General features: G+C 38.9%; 1 protein-coding gene across 6 annotated transcripts in view; it reads left to right on the top strand.

The window, feature by feature from the left end:
• LOC139759539 (SID1 transmembrane family member 1-like) overlaps positions 1-24,193 on the top strand; it is a 66,091-nt gene that overhangs the window by 31,773 nt on the left and 10,125 nt on the right. For 5 of the 6 annotated variants that reach the window (XM_071681765.1, XM_071681767.1, XM_071681764.1 and 2 more), the window contains 6 exons: positions 5,461-5,608; positions 5,834-6,028; positions 8,248-8,365; positions 11,714-11,953; positions 15,055-15,299; positions 20,973-21,086. In XM_071681765.1, the coding sequence (XP_071537866.1) occupies positions 5,461-5,608; positions 5,834-6,028; positions 8,248-8,365; positions 11,714-11,953; positions 15,055-15,299; positions 20,973-21,086 (1,060 nt within the window). The remainder of the gene's footprint in view (positions 1-5,460; positions 5,609-5,833; positions 6,029-8,247; positions 8,366-11,713; positions 11,954-15,054; positions 15,300-20,972; positions 21,087-24,193) is intronic. The other variant, XM_071681769.1, reaches the window with a different exon arrangement.

The raw sequence follows: 24,193 nt of genomic DNA, 5'->3' as shown, positions 1-24,193 counted from the left end.
GTGGAGAAAGAATACTTCCCATATATTCCCCGCATGTTGTAGAAGACTACTACTGGTATTATGCATAAGTATACGTATGTGAGTAGGAGAGAAGGCCAGAGGGCATTATTGGATTACGTGGTAATTGATAGGCATGTAAAAGAGAGACTTTTGGGTGTTAATATGCTGAGAGGGGCAGCTGAAGGAATGTCTGATCACTATCCTCTGGAGGCAAAGATGAAGATTTGTAGAAGTTTTCGAAAAGAAGAGAGAATGTTAGGATGAAGAGAGTGGTGAGAATAAGTGAACTTGGAAAGGAGACTTGTGTGAGGAAGCACCAGAAGAGATTGAGTGCAGAATGGCAAAAGGTGAGTAAATGACGTAAGGGGAGTGGGGGAGGAATGGGATGTATTTAGTGAAGCTGTGATGGATTGTGCAAAAGATGCATATGGCATGAGAAAGGTGGGAGGTGGGCAGATTAGAAAGGGTAGTGAGTGGTGGGATGAAGAAGTAAGATTGTAGTGAAAGGGAAGAGAGAGGCATTTGGATGATTTTTGCAGGGAAGCAGTGCAAATGACTGGGAGATGTATAAAAGAAAATGGCAGGAGGTCAAGAGAAAAGTGTAAGAGTTGAAAAAATGGCAAATGAGAGCTGGGGTGAGAGTATCATTAGATTTTAGGGAGAATAAAAAGATGTTTGGTCACATGGAGAGAATGAGTGAGGAAAGATTGACCAAGAGGATATATGTGTCAGAGGTGGAGCGAACGAGGAGAAGTTGGAGACCAAATTGGAGATCGAAAGATGGAGTGAAAAAGATTTTGAGTGATCGGGGCCTAAACATGCAGGAGGGTGAAAGGCGTGCAAGGAATAGAGTGAATTGGAACGATGTGATATACTAGGGGTCGACATACTATCTGTGGATTGAACCAGGGCATGTGAAGCGTCTGGGGTAAACCATGGAAAGTTCTGTGGGGTCTGGATGTGGAAAGGGAGCTGTGGTTTCGGTGCATTATACATGACAGCTAGAGACTGAGTGTGAACGAATGTGGCTTTTGTTGTCTTTTTCTAGCGCTACCTCGTGCACATGTGGGAGAAGGGGGTTGTTATTTCATTTGTGGTGGGGTGGCGATGGGAATGAATAAAGGCAGACAGTATGAATTATGTACATGTGTATATGTCTGTGTGGGTATATATATGTATATGTTGAGATGTATAGGTATGTATATTTTCGTGTGTGGACATATATGTGGGTGGGTTCGGCCATTCTTTCGTCTGTTTCCTTGCGCTACCTCGCTAAGTGGGAGACAGCGACAAAGTAAAATAATAAATGAATAAAAAAAGATGTTTTAGAAGGAGGTAAATAAAGTGTGTAAGACAGAACAAATGAGAACATTGGTGAAGGGTGCTAATGGGGAGGTAATAATAAGTGATGGAATGAGAAGGAGATGGTGTGAGTATTTTGAAGGTTGCTGATGTGTTTGATGATAGATTGGCAGATATAGGGTGTTTTGGTCGAGGTGGTGTGCGAAGTGAGGGGGTCAGGGAGAATGGTTTGGTAAACAGAGAAGAGGCAGTGAAAGCTTTGCAAAAGATGAAAGCTGAAAGGTGGTGGGTTTGGATGGTATTGCAGTGGAATTTATTGAAAAAGGAGGTGACTGTGTTGTTGAATGGTTGGTAAGGATATTCATTGTATGTATGAATCATGGTGAAGTGCCTGAGGATTGGCGGAATGCATGCATAATGCCATTGTACAAAGGCAAAGGGGATAAAGGTGAGTGTTCAAAATACAGAGGCATAAGTTTTGTTGAGTATTTTTGGGAAATTAACGGGAGGGTATTGATTGAGAGGGTAAAGGCATGTACAGATTATCAGATTGGGGAAGAGCGGTGTGGTTTCAGAAGTAGTATAGGATATGTGAATCAGGTATTTGCTTTGAAGCAATTTATGTGAGAAATACTTAGAAAAACAGATGGATTTGTATGTAGCATTTATGGATCTGGATAAGGCATATGATAGGGTTGATAGAGATGCTTTAGTATAAGGTGTGGGAGGTAAGTTGCGAGAAGCAGTGAAAAGTTTTTACCAAGGATGAAAGGCATATTTACGAGTGGGAAGAAAGAAAGTGATTGGTTCCCAGTGAATGTCGGTTTGAGGCAGGGGTGCGTTTTGTCTCTGTGGTTGTTTAATTTGTTTATGGATGGGGTGTTTAGGAAGTTGAATGCAAGAGTTTTGGGTTTTGGAGAGAGAGGGCAAGTATACAGTCTGTTCTGGGTGAGAGGGCTTGGGAAATGAGTCAGTTGTTGTTCACTGATGATATAGCACTGGTAGCTGATTCGGATGGGAAACTGCAGAAGTTGGTGACTGAGTTTGGTAAAGTGTGTTAAAGAAGAAAGTTGAGAGTGAATGTTGATATGAGCAAGGTTGTTAGTTTCAGTATGGTTAAGGGACAAGTTAATTGGGTGGTAAGTTTGAATAGAGAAAAACTTGAGGAAGTGAAGTGTTTTAGATATCTAAGAGTGGACTTAGCAGCAGATGGAACTATGAAAGCGAAAGTGAGGTACAGGATGGGGGAGGGGGTGAAGGTTGTGGGAGCATTGAAGAATGTGTGGAAGGTGAGAACGTTACCTCGGGGAGCAAAAATGTGTATGTTTGGAGGAATAGTGGTTCCAACAATGTTATATGGTCGAGAGGCATGGGCTACAGATAGGGTTGTGCGAAGGAGGGTGGATGTGTTGGAAATGAAAAGTTTGAGAACAATATGTGGTGTGAGGTGGTTTGATCGAGTAAGTAATGAAAGGGTAAGAGAGATGTGTGGTAATAAAAAGAGGGTGGTTGAGAAAGCAAAAGAGGGTGTCTTAAAATGGTTTCGACACATGGAGAGAATGAGTGAGGAAAGATTGACAAAGGGGATATATGTGTCAGAGGTGGAGGGAAGGAGAAGTGGGAGACCAAATTGGAGGTGAAAGGATGGAGTGAAAAAGATTTTGAGCCATCGGGGTCTGAACATATGGGAGGGTGAAAGACATGCAAGGAATAGAGTGAATTGGAACGATGTGGTATACTGGAGTCGACGTGCTGTCAATGGATTGAACCAAGTCATGTGAAGCGTCTGGGGTAAACCATGGAAAGGTCTGTGGGGCCTGGATGTGGAAAGGGAGCTGTGGTTTTGGTGCATACACATGACAGCTAGAGACTTGAGTGTGAACGAGTGTGGCCTTTTTTGTCATTTCCTGGCACTACCTTGCTGGAGGGGGGATGCTGTTTCATGTGTGGTGGGGTGGTGACAGGAATGGATGAAGGCAGCAAGTATGAATATGTACATGTGTATATATGTATATGTCTGTCTGCATATGTATGTATACATTGAAATGTATATGCATGTATATGTGCGTGTATGAGCGTTTATGTATATATATGTGTAGATGGGTGGGCTGGGCCATTCCTCGTCTGTTTCCTTTTGCTACCTCGCTGTCACAGGAGACAGCAATTAAGCATGATAAATAAATGAATGTTGGGCTTGCATTGAATTGATGAAATTTTGAATGAAAAACTTAAAGGAAACTCTTTTGGGGTTTTCTCCCTTGATGTGGCAACTTGGTATATAGAAGATAGATAAGCCACTAAGCTTTTCTTTTTCCTTTGTATAAGTTGAGCTTAGAGCCTCTGGCAGTTTTTACAATGTGCCAGCTAAGTTAGTGTGAGCTCAAAGGCACCAAGTTTGAAATATTGAAAGTGGACAAAAATTGGGACCTGCAGTGTAATGTGAAGTGGATAAAAGTCATTGCCACAGCAAGAGATAATTTCACTAATTATAGAAATTTTGAAAGTACATATATAGTTATGGTTGCTGTATATCCCTCAGGTTTGGAGAGAGAGAATGCTACCCATGTGTCAGATACATGCTATTGCAGGAGAAGAATGGGGACAGGATATCATGGTATCCTACCCTCCAGTGTTACTACTTTCTCAAATTATGAGCAGAAGCAAAGCAAGAATATTTTCTCTAGGATTCATTTACTTGTTCCTAATTCTATAGATATATATACAGGTTGAGCATCCCTGATCTGAAAAAACAAAATGCTCCAAAATCCGAAATTTTTGTGCAGGAACATGGCATTACAAGTGGAAAATTTCACACTTGACCTCACTTATTTTTTCATTGTATTTATGGTCTTTTTTTTCTTTTTTTTGCTGTTAAGTAATTATGTGTGAATAAGTGTAAGAAAATTATTGCTTATTAGAAGCATATAAATTCATAGTCAGGAATGAAGGTGATGCCAAACAACCACAAATTGTCCATATGGGTGGTGAGGTTGTGATACCTTAACTTTCTGATGGTTCGGTGTTACTCAGACTATGTTTCACGTGCAAAGTTATTAAGAATATTGTATAAAGTACCTTCAGGCTATGTGTATAAGGTGTATATGAAATATAGATAGATTTTGTGTTTAGACGTGAGGCCCATCCCTAAGACATCTCATTATATTTTTTTTTTTTTTTCAAACTATTCGCCATTTCCCGCATCAGCAAGGTAGCGTTAAGAACAGAGGACTGGGCCTCTGAGGGAACATCCTCACCTGGCCCCCTTCTCTGTTCATTCTTTTGGAAAATTAAAAAAAAAAATCAAGAGGGGAGGATTTCCAGCCCCCCGCTCCCTCCCCTTTTAGTCGTCTTCTACGACACGCAGGGAATACGTGGGAAGTATTCTTTCTCCCCTATCCCCAGGGATAACATTTCTAATTATGGTTAAGTATACTGGAACAAGCACATCTTAGGTAACTTAACTGATGTTTTCATTTACCAATGAAAAGTTATTAAAACAAGAGCCTTGGAAATTATGTTTCTTTGCTGCTGCTTCCAAGGTTGTTATCTGGATCAAAATTTTCCTTTTCATTGTAAAATATACAACTGTAGAAATCATCATTATATATATGCAAATAATCTAGAATCCAAAAAATCCAAAACCCAAAACACTTCTGGTTCTATATATTTCGGATAAGGGATACTCACCCTGAATGTGAAAAATATTGGCATTAGATAATGTGTGTCATACAGTTAACATAGTACATCATAATTATTTTATTGGGAAATTCAAAATATCTTTCAGAAGAAATACATAGTAATGAAATGTGGCTCATTGAACATAAAGTATCCCTTCCAAAAAATTTTACACTAAAATTAATGCTAATTTCTCTAAAGAATATTCCTTCATGCCTTTTCAGTTTAATCTTTAGTGTATAGGAATGTGAACATAGCATATTTAATGGTCAGGATAAAACAAGGAATAGTTGGATGCTTGGTTATGGATGGTAGGTAGGCTGTGGTTTTGTTATATTATATAAGACATCTGATCAGTGAATATGTGCAGACAAAGCCATCTTTCACTTAAGCATTAAGGTAAGGAAGGCTTTTAGGTGTAGAAAAGAATACTGGAAAGTTGCTTGATTATTTCAGAGAAACTATTCTGCATTGTATTTATAGTTTTGTTGGGTGGTGGAAGCAGGTAGCAGTGTTTGAAGCTGAAACAGCTGAGGCCCAGGTTGGAGAAGTGGGCTTCATTCATAATCTGTTGATCATGAGTGTGTTTGCTGCCCTACCTACTGCAGAGCTCGTTAGGTCTTACTTAGGGGTGAGTACAGAATGCTGTTAATATCCATCCTGACTAAACTGTCATTTTCATTTGTACCATACAACACCATGGGATAGCCTTGGAGGAACTCTTACTTTTGTTTGTTGTAGGATAATATTAGATTCCTCTCTATGATTATGGATTAATATTAATAGATTTTCAGCTATATACATTTGCTTTCAGTATTGCAAATAATCTGAAGTCACTAATCGTTCTTCCCTTCAGATGCTGAGGCAACATGGAGTTGAGGATCGGTGCTTTTTCAACTCTCGTTGCCTTACTGCTTTTGGATATTTACCTGACTTCACTCGAGTTTTCACCAACATCAGCTACATCCTAGCAGGAATTGCTTTTTCTGTCATTGTGAAGAAGCACAGACAATTAACTCATAGTATTTCCAAGAACTTCAATGCTTTTGATGTAAGATGTATTTTGGAAATTGTTTTATGTTTACATCAAAAGTTTGATTTTAATATTTTTCATGGTTTTTATTGTACTGCCTTTGGAAACTTGTTCATTATATTATTATTGAATATGCTTGATGATAGAGTGGCAGCTATCAGGTGTTTTGATCAGGGTGATATGCAAGTGAGAGGGTCAGGGAGAATGGTTAGGTGAACAGAGAAGAGCTAGTGAAAGCTTTGTGGAAGATGAAAGCAGGCAAGACGGCAGGTTTGGATGATATTACAGTGGAACTTGTTAAAGAAAGGGGGTGACTGTGTTGTTGAATGGTTGTTAAGGATATTCAATGTATTTATGGATCATGGTGAAGTGCCTGAGGTTTGGCGGAATGCATGCATAGTGCCATTGTACAAAGGCAAAGGGGATAAAGGTAAGTGTTCAAATTACAGAAGCATAAGTTTGTTGAGCATTTGTGGGAAATTATATGGGAGGGTATTGATTGAGAGGGTAAAGACATGTACAGAGCATCAGATTGGGGAAGAGCAGTGTAGTTTCAGAAGTGGTAGAGGATGTGTAGATCAGGTGTTTGCTTTGAAGAATGTATGTGAGAAATACTTAGAAAAACAGATGGATTTGTATGTAGCATTTATGGATCTGGAGAAGGCATATGATAGGGTTGATAGAGATGCTTTGTGGAAGGTTTTAAGAGTATATGGTGTGGGAGGTAAGTTGCTAGAAGCAGTGAAATGTTTTTACCAAGGACGTAAGGCATGTGTACGAGTAGGAAGAGGAAAGTGATTGGCTCCCAGTGAATGTCAGTTTGTGGCAGGGGTGCGTTATGTCTCCATGGTTGTTTAATTTGTTTATGGATGAGGTTGTTAGGGAGGCAAATGCAAGAGTTTTGGAGAGAGAGGCAAGAATGCAGACTGTTGTGGATGAGAGGGCTTGGGAAGTGAGTCAGTTGTTGTTCACTGATGTTACAGTGCTGGTGACTGATTCAGGAGAGAAATTGCATAAGTTGTTGACTGAGTTTGGTAAAGTGTGTTAAAGAAGAAAGTTGAGAGTAAATGTGAATAAGAGCAAGGTTATTAGATTCAGTAGGTTTGAGGGACAAGTTAATTGGGAGGTAAGTTTGAATGTAGAAAAACTGGAGGAAGTGAAATGTTTTTGATATTTGTGAGTGGACTTAGCAGCAGATGGAACCATGGAAGCGGAAGTGAGTCACAGGGTGGGGGAGGGAGTGAAGGTTGTGGGAGCATTGAAGATTGTGTTGAAGATGAGAATGTTATCTCGGAGAGCAGATTTGGTATGTTTAAAGGAATAGTGGTTCCAACAATGTTACACGGTTGAGAAGCATGAGCTATAGATAGGGTTGTGCGAAGGAGGGTGGATGTGTTGGAAATGAAATGTTTGAGGACAATATGTGGTGTGAGATGGTTTGATTGAGTAAGTAATGAAAGGGTAAGAGAGATGTGTGGTGATAAAAAGAGAGTTTGTTGAAATGGTTTGGATGCATGAAGAGAATGAGTGAGGAAAGATGGTTGAGAGAGTAGAAGAGGGTGTGTTGAAATGGTTTGGACACATGGAGAGAATGAGTGAAGAAAGATTCACAAAGAGGATATATGTGTCAGATATTGGAGTGGAAGGATGGAGTGAAAAAGATTTTGAGCGATCGGGGCCTGAACATACAGGAGGGTGAAGGGCTTGCAAGGAATAGAGTGAATTGAAACGATATGGTATACAGGGGTCAATGTGTTGTCAATGTATGGATATGCACATGTATATGTATGTATTTGTTTGTGTATATATATGTATGTATACATTGAAATATATATGTATGTATATGTGCATTTGTGCACATTTATGTATATACATGTGTATGTAAGTGAGTTGGGCCATTCCTTGTCTGTTTCCTTGCTCTACCTCGCTAATGTGGGAGACAGCGGTTAAGTATAATAAAAGAAAATAATATTTCTTAGATAGAGAGTAAAAGGATACAATAAATAATTACAATTACCTTTTGCTTAAAGAAAGAGTGTGGGAGTTATTATTATTTTATATCTTAGATGAAGAGTAAAGGGATGTAATTCCAAACAGTATCAACATGAGGTAACAGGAACCAATCTGCTGTGAGCAGGATCAGCATTGTTTTTGTATTGCTGAGTGTGTCATGATAAGACCAGCACTTAGCTGCATGGTCTAAAGAGGATTTTACAACAAAAGTGTCTATATTTCAGAATGTTGGTGTGAGTAGACATTATGGTCTCTTCCTCTCTCTTGGATATTGTCTTATCATTCAGGGCCTCATGTCTTCTCTTTATCACACCTGCCCCAACAGTGTGACCATCAGGTTTGGTAAGTGTCTTCATTTTATATCATGCATACTTAAATATCATGCATACTTAAATAACTACCCTGTATCATGTTTTTCTCATCGTTAACCCTGTATACATTTTTCATAGATACTTTTGGCTACACTTGTCTCACCATCAGTTTCATCCTATCTACTTAATCTAATCTCTTTCATACCTCTAAAACACACCATAGTATTTTATCAGGACAGCAAAACAGTATTTGATATATGATCTCATTTTAGTTGTATTTTATTAATAATAACACATGCAAACATGCCCATTTCTTACTTATCTTTAAGAAGGGAGACTAGGAGGATGCACTGAATTGCAGGCTGATCTTCCAGTCATTAAAGCATGCAGAGGAGAAACAAAATAGATGACTTCATATAAAGGAGAAACTACCTAGGTAAAGAGCTAATACAGAAATCATGCTTAACAAACTTCATAGATTTGTCTGTATTTGGACTGCCAGAAATGTTCTAATCCTGTACTACACAGGAGACCAGTTACGTTGCCAGATCTGCTGGCAGGAATAAGGGGGAAAGTACGTTGATGGATAGGAGATTATCTCATTGAATAGCACATGTCAAAGGAACCCTCATGAATATAGTAGAGGTCACTAGTGACATGCTACAGGGTGCTGTCTTGGGACCATTGCTCTCTTTCATGTGTGAAAGACTTGTTAGAAGGTTTGGAGACTTTCCTAGATATATTGTGAATAGTGCCATAGTCTTGAGGAATTTAAAAGGAAGGAGACTTGCATCAACTTTACAAGTGGACTCAAGAGAAGCTCTAAGTTGGTCTGGTACATGGTTGATGAACTTCAGCCTTTATAAATGCAAAATAGTGAGGCTGGTATACATACAGTGAAAGAAGGCATCAGTGTGAAAATCATCTTCAGATGAGCTGTAGGAATCTCTGTGTGGGAGGGACTTGGGATTTGATACTGTCTCTAACTTGTCCCTAGAGTCCCACCTCAGTAGAATAGTAAAGAAGACAACCTGTCTGCTGGCACACTTTAGCATTGTATTAAGGTATTTCAATAAAAATTTTCAGCAAGTTGTTCACATCCTATGGTAAGCAGAAATTAAGATATCCTTTTTATATTTGGTTACTGTGCTTAAAGCACAAAGGACTAATAGAGAAGATATGTACAGTTGAAGGCAACAGAGATGGCACTATAGTAGTAGAGATGAGTTACAGGGAAAGTTAGCAGCCTTGATTTTGACCTTCGAAGTGATAAGAGTAAGGGGTGATATGATCATGACCTTCAGTAAGTTTTTATATTGCTTTGATTATGTCAGCATTGAACATTGCTGTGAGATATAAAGATGGAAAAATTAGAGGGCATATTGAGCAAAAGATTTGTTCAAAAGAAAATTGAAAAATATATTGCATAAGAATAATGGATGAATGTAATAAACTGAGTAAGAAAATTATGAATATTGACAGCATACAATTTTCAAAAGTTGTAAGATAGTAGTGAAAGCTCAAGAGATGGGGCTCGACATTTATAGAACTCCCTCACAACATTAAGAAGGAAGGGGCTGAGAAAGTTTGAAAAGAATTCTATACACAAGACAAGAGAAACTCCAAAACTTTTTAAAGAATCCTTCTCGAGTAAATTTTTGGTTAAAGAATGGCAATCAGGCTGAGAAATTCAGAGCAATGTAGGATGATGCAAAATATGCAAGGATCTGATTGATTGGCTTAAAACTGGCTTCATGCAGAAGGATTTTACAGCCAAAAAACCAGGTAAGATAGAATGGGGAAGAGGTCTAAGAAAACAGTAGCATTATAAGAAAGACCAAACTAATCTGTTTGAATTCCTTGACTCATGTAAGGCTCATGACTCTGAAGTCTTGCCATTTGCACCAAAAGAGTTAGCAAATATATTTGCCAGGCCACTGGAAATGTTGTTCAGCATGTTTGTTATAGAGGATGAAGCTCCAGGGGGGTGAAAGAAAGCAATGTTATGCCTATTGTTTGGAAAGGAGTATTGAAATTTGTATTGAAATACTGACTCATCTCGTGGACAAGCATGGTCCATGAAATACAGTGGAAATAATCAAAGCAAATGGATACTTACTTATGAAGGAAAATCTTCTCAAGTGAGAGACAAAAGGACTCAGGGATAGGATGTCATGCATAACAAATCTCGTAGACTTTTGTGATAAAGTGAATATTTTAGGCAGATAAAAAAAACAAGAAGCTTGTTAGAAAAGATTGTGAAGAAGTAGTCTCAGTATTACGTTGGTGGATGATTGGAATTAAGTGAGTGATTAAACTGTGAATCCTGGCATTATTTAAAAGTTTTAAAGCCATTTGATGGTAAGCTTCAAAAGACTGGGCTTCCTAAGTGTAGAACTCTCCCTGTACTGTAGAAATTGATAACTTCAAAGAGGTAATTGCACTCATGGAGTGAAACCTCACAAATTCAGTGTTATGATGAAAATCCCCTATTTCATCACCAGTGTTAGAATGTATAAGGACATATATAGGTATAGGAAACATATGTTATATATTAGATCTTGGTCAGGTGCTTTCTTCATTCAGCACAGGATGAAATGCTCATAGTTAACTTAGGTCAGGTTATTTACTTTACTTATGAGAAACTTATGAATTAGTAGGTAGCTAACCACTGACCAGGGAGGTATTTTAAAGATGCCTCCCTCCTGGATATTAGGAGGGTCAGTGACAGCTGTGTAGTGAGCCTGCACTTCAGTGGTTGTCAAGTTGCATTCCATTGACCCAGTTAGCTGTCTTTTCTTTTTGCTTCGCCCACACGTGGACTGCTGGCACTCTGTCCACAAACATGCAATCTCTCCTTGTCACACATAGCACTTGACAACACTGAACCCAAACAGCTCATTCTTCCTAGCTCTAGATTTTTCTTCAGTGAGTGTTATTTTCTAGCCCTGTCTTTTGGCATAATTTTAGGAACAATAGAGAGAAGTAGTAGGTAGGACTTAAGATAGGAGCATTGATTAGATGCATTAGGTAGTAGTGATTAGGTACATTAGGTAGTTGTGGTGGGTTGACATTAGGTAGACACATTAGGAAACAGTAGTTGGTGGAAACATAAGTAGGAGCCTCTGAAAAGCCTGCACTAGAGTTGCCCTCTGCCAGTGGCCTGTTAAGAGTGAGGCACGAAGGCTAAGAAGTAGCACTGGAGTTCACCAGTTAGAGAGACTCTTTTGACATTGCCACCCCTCCCCCCCTCTGTGGAGGGGAGGTTTGAAAGGGAACAGGTATCAGTGATATAGAGTTATAGATATATCAATTGATTACACATTAAGGACATTTCTCCATTGAGTTTCAAACAAGTAATTTACTTCTCTTTCTCCAGATATGTTGTTTATGTATGTGATATTGGTTGTAGCTGTGGTAACCATATGGGGCCTACGCCATGGAGATGTCACTCACCATGTATACCCAACTCTTGCTTTCATTAGCACAGCACTCATTATGGCTGAAGTTCATGAGTGGATTAACAAGTCGCTTTTCTGGACCGTCTTCTCTGTCAGCTACTTCTTTATTCTCTCGGCAAATTCTATATTGCTGACAAAGTATGGGATTTGGTCATTTTGTAAGTTACACCTTTTTTTTTCTTAGGTTATGCACTCTTAGAAATGTGATTTATCTGGGTGTGTGATTGAGATAGTTTAATGTTTCCTAACCATTTTTTGGGGGGGGAAATTCACCATTTCTCTAAGAATGGTATTGTCAATGACAACCCACATTCAGATGTGCCATTACTGACAGTTTGGGTGTGTATTCTCAGGATACATTGAAAGGACCCATATGTTACTGTAGTGTAGGGAGCTCTTAGTTGGATTTGTTTACTCTGTCTGCAGTGTTGAATTGCTTCATTCCAAATAATTTGAGTGATTATTTGAGGTAATATTTTTCATTCCCAGTCTCAAGCCATATATTCCCATTGCAGAATTTAACAGAAATCAAAACCAGTAATGTTAAATAATTTCAAATCATAATGATTGTTCTTTAGATATTGTTATTATTATTATTTTGCTTTGTCGCTGTCTCCCGCGTTTGTGAGGTAGCGCAAGGAAACAGACGAAAGAAATGGCCCAACCTACTCCCATACACATGTATATACATACACGTCCCCACACGCAAGTATACATACCCATACATCTCAATGCACACATGTATATACAAACAGACATATACATATATACACATGCACACAATTCACACTGTCTGCCATTATTCATTCCCATCGCCACCTCGCCACACATGGAATAACATCCTCCACCCCCTCATGTGTGCGAGGTAGCGCTAGGAAAAGACAACAAAGGCCCCATTCGTTCACACTTATTCTCTAGCTGTCATGCAATAATGCCCGAAACCACAGCTCCCTTTCCACATCCAGGCCCCACAAAACTTTCCATGGTTTACCCCAGACGCTTCACATGCCCTGATTCAATCCATTGACAGCACGTCGACCCCAGTATACCACTTCGATCCAATTCACTCTATTCCTCGCCCGCCTTTCACCCTCCTGCATGTTCAGTCCCCGATCACTCAGAATCTTTTTCACTCCATCTTTCCACCTCCACTTTGGTCTCCCACTTCTCCTCGTTCCCTCCACCTCCGACACATATATCCTCTTGGTCAATCTTTCCTCACTCATTCTCTCCATGTGCCCAAACCATTTCAAAACACCCTCTTCTGCTCTCTCAACCACGCTCTTCTTATTTCCACACATCTCTCTTATCCTTATATTACTTACTTGATCAAACCACCTCACACCACATATTGTCCTCAAACATCTCATTTCCAGCATATCCACCCTCCTGCGCACTACTCTATCCATAGCCCACGCCTCGCAACCATACAACATTGTTGGAACCACTATTCCTTCAAACATAGTCATTTTTGCTTTCGAAGATAATGTTCTCGACTTCCACACATTCTTCAAGGCTCCCAGGATTTTCGCCCCCTCTCCCACCCTATGATTCACTTCCGCTTCCATGGTTCCATCTGCTGCCAGATCTACTCCCAGATATCTAAAACACTTTACTTCCTCCAGTTTTTCTCCATTCAAACTTACCTCCCAATTGACTTGACCCTCAACCCTACTGTACCTAATAACCTTGCTCTTATTCACATTTACTCTTAACTTTCTTCTTTCACACACTTTACCAAACTCAGTCACCAGCTTCTGCAGTTTCTCACATGAATCAGCCACCAGTGCTGTATCATCAGCGAACAACAACTGACTCACTTCCCAAGCTCTCTCATCCCCAACAGACTGCATATTTGCCCCTCTTTCCAAAACTCTTGCATTCACCTCCCTAACAACCCCATCCATAAACAAATTAAACAACCATGGAGACATCACACACCCCTGCCGCAAACCTACATTCACTGAGAACCAATCACTTTCCTCTCTTCCTACATGTACACATGCCGTACATCCTCGTTAAAAACCTTTCACTGCTTCTAACAACTTGCCTCCCACACCATATATTTTTAGTACCTTCCACAGAGCATCTCTATCAACTCTATCATATGTCTTCTCCAGATCCATAAGTGCTACATACAAATCCATTTGCTTTTCTAAGTATTTCTCACATACATTCTTCAAAGCAAACACCTGATCCACACATCCTCTACCACTTCTGAAACCACACTGCTCTTCCCCAATCTGATACTCTGTACATGCCTTCACCCTCTCAATCAATACCCTCCCATATAATTTACCAGGTATACTCAACAAACTTATACCTCTGTAATTTGAGCACTCGCTCTTATCCCCTTTGCCTTTATACAATGGCACTATGCACGCATTCTGCCAGTCCTCAGGCACCTCACCATGAATCATACATACATTAAATAACCTTACCAACCAGTCAACAATATAGTCACCCTCTTTTTTAATAAATTCCACTGCAATACCATCCAAACCTGCTGCCTTGCCAGCTTTCATCTTCCGCAAAGCTTTTACTACCTCTTCTCTGTTTACCAAATCATTTTCCCTAACCCTCTCACTTTGCACACCACCTCGACCAAAACACCCTATATCTGCCACTCTATCATCAAACACATTCAACAAACCTTCAAAATACTCACTCCATCTCCTCACATCACCACTACTTGTTATCATATCCCCATTTGCCCCCTTCACTGAAGTTCCCATTTGCTCCCTTGTTCTTTAGATATAGTAGTATTATATTTTAGCATTGTTTCTTAGCAGAAATGAAGTTTTGTTTATTAGAAAACAAGATTGAATTAACTATATTCCTGACAGCCTTGTCTATAGTCAAAGCTGAAATCAGGACACATGCTTATTTGAATTTTTTCCTGGAGATTACAAGCTCTTTGTACTGCAGACTTGTTCTTTACTCAGGAAAGAAGTAACAAGTAGGAAGGCTTACATTTTATTGGGTGTACTGGATAAGCAAGATTCAGTCTTACCTTTCTGAGTTATTGCAAGAGAACTTGTCTGTGGTTTCAATGTTTGCAAAATTCTTGATTTAAACTTCCTTATTGGATGGACTTTAGAGCAGATTTAGGAAAAATCACTCCTCCATAGAGAAAAAAAATTAAATTACAAGGTTCCAAACATTGGTGTCAAGTAAAGAAAATATTTTTCAGTGTTACTCAAATTTATAATTCTTTAAGTTTCTAGCTCATTCTTATAATTCTCTGTTTACCGTTTAGCTCCTTACAAGATGTGGTGTGTGTGGAAGGGCTGGAAGCCTGTGGTCACAAAACTGGAAGAAGTCATAAGAGACCAGGACCGCACTTCAGGGCCCTGTAAAGTTTTGAGGATCGTAATAGGGCTGGCATCTAACGTGGGGCTCATCACGTATGGATGCATTGTTGATCCAAACATTTACTCATACCTCCTTGTCATCTTCCTTTCCAACACGGGAATGTATTTTGGAAATTATATGATTACGAAGGTATCTGACTTTATTTTGTTTATGCAAGCAAATGGATTTTTTTCTTAAATGTGATTTATGCATGTAATCTTGTACCTGCACATATACAGTTAATCAAAAAATCGTTTTTTTTTTTTTTATCAGGAAGTGGCATTAGAGATATAGATAGGTAGGTAGACAGTAGAAAATCTGTTATTCTGATCAATATGAAAAGGAGATTGATGTAGAAATGTACATCATTGATAAGAGTTTGGAGGATGCATTTGTGAGAATGGAAAGACCAGCTGGATCAAAGGTAAGTGCATGCGTGTTTGTTTGTTTAGAAGGCAGTGATTATGGGTTTTGTGTGTATTCCCTCAACAGCATTGATTTTAGGATCTTAATTCAAACAAAAAAAATACAGTTTTTGCTCTTTCAGTGAATCAGAAAAAAATTATTTTGTTGCTTTTTGTACACTGGGGAGACAAAAGAATAAAAGCACATTGAAAAATAGGTACCTTTCTTTATTCTCTCTTAGTGTCTTAGTGTTCTGTGTGTTGTTTTATGTCTTCATTTGTTTATTTACTTATAAGTGCTACCTTCTTCCTTTGGATTTTGCTATCTTTTTTTATGATGCTCCTCTATTCATCCACTGTTTTTTGTTTCTTTGCATATTCTGTTTTCTTGTATTGCTTACAGAAAAACTTTTAATGGAAGTTTAAGGTAGCATTTTAACCTGTGACTCATGCAGATCAATAAATTTTGTGTACATTGGATGTTATTTATTCTCATTTAACGTTCTTGAGATATTTTAAAGCTAGTAGATTATTATGTTTTGATTGTATGTAATAGGATGAACATGTACATATGAAACAAGGTTCCTCCAACAGTTTAATGATAGTTTATTTGCCTGAAGTTTTGATAGTCTTTTTGGATTACCACTACATTTTTGAGGGTTTTTAGAAGAGGCTTACATACAGAATGTGTTTTTGTAACTGAACAGGCTTCCCTTCATGGCTTATACATTTTCAGCTTCGCATCCAGTAATCCTTTTACCTTTTGAAAAGAAATTACTTCTTATATATTATGTAGATTTATAAGAAATACTGTATCTATTGGTAGAGTGATGGAAGTGACTGAATGCAGAATAAGTGAGGAGCAAGGGGGTTGTAGGAAAGGTAGGAGCAGAAGGTTTTAGATATAGTTTTTGATGTGTATATGCATAGGTAGTTGAAGATAAATGTGAGTAAAAGTAAAGGTGTTTTTAAGGAAACAGTAAAAGCACAGATTTTTGCAAAATACTATAGAGTGAAAGAAAATATACTAAACTGAGTTTTGGGTATGGGGAGAAGACTGGAAGAAGTGAGAGAACTTTATTTTTTAGGAGCTGTTTTGGATAAGTTTAGCAAGATGGAAGGAGAGATAAGGGGGAGAGCAGTACAGGGTAGAGGAGTCATTGATTCTTTAATTGAATAATGAAGGGTAACAGTGGAAGTGAAGAAAGGATTAAGGGAAAGCATAGTCCTCCTGACCCTGACTCATGCAGCTGAAACATGGACAATGAATGAGTCAGTAATCCAGACTGGAAATTTGCTATTTGAGAGGAGCATGTACTGTGAGGGGGTTTATGATAAATGCAAAGGGAATGAAATGTGGAGTGGTAGAGCAGATGAAACGAAATACTTTGAGATGGTGTGGGTGTGTGCAAAGAATTCAAGATGGGGACTTTACATGGAAAGTGTATGATACTACAATTATAGGGGTTGATGTTAGAGGAAGACCACATCTGACATAGGGAAGCAAAGTGGAAGAGCACTGGAGGAAAAGAAATGGTAGAAGAATGTGTGGGATGGTCTATATTAGGAAGGTATGTAAGGACAGCAATATGTGGAAACCGTCTTGCTGTGGCCACCCCCTATGATAGTCCTCAGAGTGAATAGGTGTCTGTGAGGTAGATAGATAGATAGGTGCTTTATGTACAGGATTTTAATATGAATTTCTGGCCACTGTCAATCTATTCTCTCTGGCCACTTGTCTTATAACATGGTAGTATGATCTGGAGTAAATGTAAGTCAAGAATTATCTGATTTTGTGGAGTATGCATAAGAGATCTATATGTGTTGTTTAAGACTTTGAATAAGGTGTGTATGTTTTCAGGTTTTTGTTTACAGCATAAATTTTTGTCCATGATCTGAAAAAAAGTTCTTATTATTATCAATTTGCTGCCTTTATAAGTTTAAGGCTTCATATCTAAACAGCAGTTTGAAGTATTTGATCAGTGTAACCGGTAGACATATTGTTGACAAACAGCCCAATATTAGAAGTCTTTGTGTAAATGAAAAGACATCTGCTTTGTTACTTGAAACTAGGTATGTTTTGGACTCTGGAAAAGCAGAATAGATGAATGACTTATGTGGCATTGTTGAAATATGGGTATAGGTGGAATAAAGAATGAATATGAGAAGGATTGATTGGCTGGTCCTTAATATATACAGTATTTTAGTACATAAGAAGTTGCAAGTAAGAGAGTTAGACCTCTGAGGAGATTGATAGATATAGTGAATCAGCTAGGTCTAGAAATACTAAAGGTATTAAGATATAGGAATAAAGTTGGCAATGCATAGTGGACAGAAGAGATTAGAAATGCTGTGGAAAGAAGAAAAAGGTGTATGGTAGATAGGAATGTACCAGTGGAAGTTCAGCAAAGAGGAGAGAAGAATACAAAATATGCAAGTGGAATGTTAAGAAGCCGATAGAGGAAAGTAAAGAAAGGGTGGATGAAGATTTTGGAAGGAAGTTAAGTGAAAAGTTTTATGATAATAAGAAACTATACTGGAGGGAAGTGAAAAAGGAAAGAGGTTGATGTAAGAGTGGAAATGTTAATGTGAGAAATAAAGAAGGGGAGTTGCTGATCAAAAGGAGGAAATGAAAGGAAGATGGAAAGAGTATTTTGAAGAACTGATGAATGTGGGAGAATGGGAGGCAGCATTTGTTACATGCATGGGGATGGAAGGATGAGGATACAAGAACAAGGGCCTATGGCAAAAAGGGAGGTAAGAAGGGCAATAATGAAGCTGAAGGTAGGAAAGGCACCTGGAGCGGATGGGATTACAGCTGAGATGCTGAAGGATGGAGGAGAAAGTGTGATAGAGTAGATGCCTCTCATATGTAATTGAGCATGGAAACAGAAGGTTCCTGAGGATTGGGTGAAAGCTATTATCACACCTTTATTCAAGGGAAAAAGATGCTAAGGATATATTAAACAGTTATAGGGGAATAAGTCTGTTAAGTGTACTCAGAAAAGTGTATGCAAGAATTTTAATTGATAAGAGTGATGGAAGTGACTGAGTGCAGAATTAGTGAAGAGCAAGTGGGTTTCAGGAAAGATTGGGGTGTGTGGATTGGATTTTTGCAGTATATAAGATTGTGGAAAAGTATTTAGTGAAAGATAAGAAGTTGTTGGGAACTTTTATGGATCTGGAGAAAGTGTTTGACAAAGTCAAGTGGAATGCTCAGTGGGATGTGTTAAGGATACTTGGTATATAGGGACAACTTTTGAATGGTGTAAAAGCCTTATAAAGAGGAGCAAATGCATGTGTAAGAGTGTATGGAGAGTTGAGCAAAAGTTTTGGGATACATGTTGGTGTGAGGCAGGGTTGTGTGATGTCACCATGGCTTTTTAATATATGTGTATATGGATGGAGTGAAAGAAGAAAGTGTACTAAATTGTGCTGTGGATATTGGGAGGGAAAAGACCAGAAGTGAGGGAATTTAAGTATCTTGGAGCTGCCTTGGGTAAGTGTGGTGGATGGAAGGAGAGATAAGGGAGACAGCAGTACAGGGTAGAAGTCATTGTGTCCCTTAATAGAATGATGAAGGGTAGAGTTGTAAGTATGGAAGTGAAGAGAGGATTTAGGGACAGCAGAGTCCTCTCAGCCCTAACCTTTGCAGCTGAAACATGGACATGGAATGAGGCACAGAGGTCAAGAATCCAAGCTGTGAAAATGAGGTATTAGAGAAGAGCATGTCGTGTGACTAGATGGAATGAAGAGAGAAATGAAAGGGTGTGTGAGAAATGTGGTATAGCATGGATTGCAAAGGGCGTGAATTGTAGAGTGATAGAATGGGTGAAATGTAATACTTTGAGGTGGTTTGGGCCTGTGGAAAGAATGCAAGACTGGGAATATAAAGGAAGAGTGTATGATCATACAATTAAAGGGGTTGGTGTGAGTGGAGTACTGCCTGTTACATGGGTAAATAGGGTGGAGGAATACTGGAGGGAGAGAAACAGGAAGAATACCTAGAATGGTGTATGCAAGGGAGGCATTTAAGGACAGGGATAAGTGGGGACTATTTTGTCATGGCCACCCCTTGATGGGAGTTCCCGAAGGGAATGGGCATCAGAGATATAGATAGATAGCTAGATAGATACATAGATGGAGTGATATAGAGATGAAAGCAAAACTAAAGAAAAGGGGTGCAAAGATGCAGTATGGCGGTGAGATATGATGGCTAGTGGCAACTTGTTTGTGGATGATACTGTATTGTTTGCTGAGGGTGAAGAGTTGCAGAAGGTTGTAAGTGTGTTTTGTGATGTGTGTAAGTATAAGTAATTGAAAGTAGATGCAAGTAAAAGTAAAGTAATGGTGTTTGAACGGAAACAGAGTGAAAGTATAGATTTTGTAAAACTGTATAGAGTGAAAGAAGAAAGTGTACTAAATTGTGCTTTGGATATGGTAGGGGGAAGACTGGGAGAAGTGAGATGATTTAAGTATCTAGCTGTCTTGGGTAAGTGTGGTGATATAGAAGGATTGATAAGGGAGAGAGCAGTAAACAGTAGAAAGTCATTGGGTCCCTTAATAGAATAATGAAGGGTAGAGGTGTAAGTACGGAAGTGAAAAGAGGACTAAGGTACAGCATAGTCTTCCTAACCCTGACCTTTGTAGCTGAAACATGGACATGGAATGAATCATAGAGTTCAAGAATGCAGGCTGCAGAAATGACATAAGTGAGAAGAGCATGCGGCGTGACTAGATGGAATGAAGAAAGAAATGAAGGGGTGTATAAGAAATTAGGTATGGCAGGGAATGCAGAGGGAATGAATTATAGAGTGGTAGAATGGGCATGTGGAAAGAATGCAAGGGGAGCGTATGATAGTACAATTAAGAGGGTTGGTGTGAGAGGAAGACCACATGGTCAAATAGGGTGGAGTACTGGAGAAAGAAAAATAGTGGAAGAATGCATGGAATGGTATATGTGAGGGAGCATGTAAGGACAGGGATAAGTGGAGACACTTTTGCTGTGCCCACCCATTGATGGAAGTTCCCGAGGGAATATGTGTCAGGAATATAGATAGTTAAATAGAAAAACGTTAAAGGAATAATTGAGGATTAGATTCCATGAAAAGACTTTGTTACATGGAGGTGGTGTGAGTGGGGACATTGGTCTTACTTGACAAATCTTGTATCATGCAAAGTGAAAAGTAAAAACCCCTTCTGTAAATATGGAAGCCTAGGTTTCACTTTGATACACTGAATACGGGTTGAATCTCTGTATGAGTGACTGTAGAAGCTTTATGTATTTGATTTACTCTATGAAAATAGGGATTTGGGTACAGTTATTATGATAGATATGAATAGAAAGATCCTTTACTTAATCTTTACATATGGATATTATAACCACTGCTTTTGTACTGACATTACTTTACACCCACAGAAGCTCTGTCACCAGGAGAAAGGGACATGGCTAGGTTGGTTTTCACTCTTCATCTCATCTTTGTTGTGGATTTTGGCACTAATTGCTTTCTGCTCCCGCATCACAGATTCTGAGGTTTGTTCATTATTTGTCTGTATACCATTGTATCCCTGGGGTTGGGAAGAAAGAATTCTGCTTCTGTATACCTTGTATGTCATAAAAGGGGACTAAAGGGGGCAAGAGCAGGTTTGTGTGTGTGTGCATGTGTGTGTAGAAATCCCCCTTCTTGTATTACAGTTTCTAAAGAACAAAACAGAAGAAGGAGTCAAGCAGGGAGTACTCATCCTCCTCAGTGGCTCAGGCTGTGGTGTTGATATGTGTGTGGATGTAACCAAGATGAGAAGAGAGAAGAGATAGGTAGTATGTTTAAGGAAGAAACCTGGATGTTCTGGCTTGAGTGAAACAAAGCTCAGTGGTAAAGGAGAAGATTAGTCTGGAAATGTTTTTGGGATAAAGTTGGGTTGGTGAGAGTGCAGTAACTAAGGAGGGAGTAGCTGTACTTCTGAAGCAGAAGTTGTAGGAGTGTGTGAAAGACTGTTAGGAAGTAAATTCTAGACAGATGTGGGTAAAAATGAAAGTGAATGGCGAGAGATGGATGATTATTAGTGCATATGCACCTGGCCGTGGGAAGAATTATCTTGAGAGGTAAGTGTTTTGGAAGCAACTGAGTGAGTGTGTCAGTAGTTTTGGTGTAAGAGACTAAGTGTTAGTGATGGATGATTTGAATGTGAAGGTAAGTAATGTGGCAGTTGAGGGTGTTATTGGGAGGCAGAAAGTACTTGGCAATATGAATGGAAATGGTGAACAGCTTGTGGAGATGTGTCTTGAAAAAGGACTGGTGATTAGGAATACCTTGTACAAAAAGAGGGATATAAACAAGAATATGTATGTGAGTAGGAGAGGTGGTCTGCAGGCATTCTTGGATCATATATTTATTGATGTTTAAAAGAAAGACTATTGGATGTTAAAGTACTGCGATGGATAGCTGGTGGGATGATTGATCGCTATCTTCTGGAGGGGAAGCTACAGATTTGTAGAGGTTTTTAGGAAAGAAGAAAGACTGTCAGTGAGAAGAGAGAAGTGAAGGTAAGCAAGCTTGGAAAAGAGACTTGTGAGAAGGAATACCTGAAAAGATTGAGTGTAGAATTGCAAAAGGTGAGAGCTAATGAAGTGAGGGGTGTAGTTAAGGAATGGGAGGTATTTAGTGAAGCAGTACTGGCATGTGCAAGAAATGCACGTGGCATATGAAAGGTGGGAGAAGGGCAGATTAGAAAGGGGAGTTAGTTGTGGGACGTAGAAATAAGTTACTTGTGAAATAGAAAAGAGAGGCATTTGGGCAGTACCTAGAGGGAAGGATTTCAGATAATTTGGGGATGTATAAGGGAAAGTAGTTGGAGGTCAAGAGGAAGGTGCAGGAGCTGAAAAAGAGGGCAAACGAGAGCTGGGGTGATAGAGTATCAATAAACTTTAGAAAGATCAAATGCTATGGATAGAGGTTAATAATGTGTAAAAAACACTAAAACAGATAGGAATTTCATTGAAGGGGACAGAAAGGGAAGTGATAACAGGCACTGATGAAATTAGGAGGAGATGGAGTGAGTATGCTGAAGGACTGTTGAGTGTGTTTGATGATAAGGTGGCAGATGGAGGGTGTTTGGGTCAGGATGGTATACGAAGTCAGATTTATGGAGAGTGGTTTGTTAAAGAGAGAAGAGGTGGTGAAAGCCTTTTGTAAGATGAAATATGGCACGGCAGCTGGAGTGGTTGGTATTGCAGTTGAATTTAATAAGAAAAGGTGTGACTTTGTTGCTGATTGGTTGGTAAGGGTTTTCGGTGTATGTATGGATTGTGGTGAGGTGCCTGAGGAGTGACAGAATGTATGTGTAGTGCTGTTGTATGCAAGCTAGGGGGATTAAGTGAGTGTTCAAACTACAGAAGTGTAAGTTTGTTGAGTGTAACAGGAAAGTAGTATGGGAGAGTTGTGATTAAGAGGATGAGTGCATGTACAGAGTGTCAGACTGTGGAGGAGCAGTATGTTGAATGTGGACGGAAAAGGGAGAACCAGGAGACCAAATGGGAGGTGGAAAGATGTACTGAAAAAGATTTTGAACAATTAAGGCTTGAACATGCAGAAAGGTGAAACGCATTCAAGGAATAGAGTGAATTGGAATGATGTGGTATACTGGGGTTAATGTGCTGTCATTGGACTGAACCAGGGCATGTGAAGCATTTAGGGTAAACCATGGAAAGGTCTCTTGAATCTAATTGTGGATATAGAGCTGTGGTTTGAGTGCATTATGTATGACAGCTAGAAAATGGATATGAGCAGATGAGGCCTTTCTTCATCTATTCCTTGCACTGCCTTGCTGACTAGGGAAACATAAGTCGAGTATGAAGAAATACATAATTTTACCTCTCCTCATGTAGAATAGGATAGTACTTTCAAACTTTACCCCAAACATGCCATTTACTGATCATGTAATACATTACTTGCATATTTCTGTTTGCATTGAAATTAGAAAAAAAAAAAGAAGAAGGAATAAGGGTTGTATGAAAAAAGTTAACAAGGGCATAAAAGGAGAAAGCAAGAAGGTTGCAGTAAGCTAGATGATGAAAAAGGTAGAAGTAAGGAGGAATATTGATTATTTTGAGAAACAGAATGAAGCCATCATTTGAAGAACATTATGAGGTTTTAGTGTGTTATGCGACCTAAACAACTTTTATCCCCCCCATGGTAGTGCATCCATAGTTAGCAGTCTGCCGGCATCTAGTTTCATTTTCAAACTTACTTATGAGGTCAGCTGATTAGTTTTTTGTAAAATACATTATAAGTTTGTTAACTACATACAGATGTAGGTGATTTCTTATGAGTAAGAAAAGATTTCCCAAGCTCATTTATGAAGCAGTTGAGATCTTTTCAGAAAGAAATTTACATATCTTCTTTTTGTATGTTTTTGAACTTCAACAGAATTATCATTTGTACAATGTACTTACATATGTAGTGTTACAGCATAAGAATTTGAATTGTGTCACCACCATAAGCATTAGGGAGGGTGTAGGAATAAGCTGGTAGTGGTGGTGTTGCCCACCTCTTCTGTGCAATCACAACTAAGTTTTTTTTTTTTCAAACTCGCTCATGGGATTGGCTGCTTATTTATCATAGGATATATTATTATGTTTGA

The sequence above is a fragment of the Panulirus ornatus genome, chromosome 33, assembly GCF_036320965.1.
Source record: "Panulirus ornatus isolate Po-2019 chromosome 33, ASM3632096v1, whole genome shotgun sequence".
NCBI lineage: Eukaryota > Metazoa > Arthropoda > Malacostraca > Decapoda > Palinuridae > Panulirus > Panulirus ornatus.
Note: the sequence above shows the minus strand (reverse complement) of the source record. Positions and strands in the feature narration are given on the sequence as shown.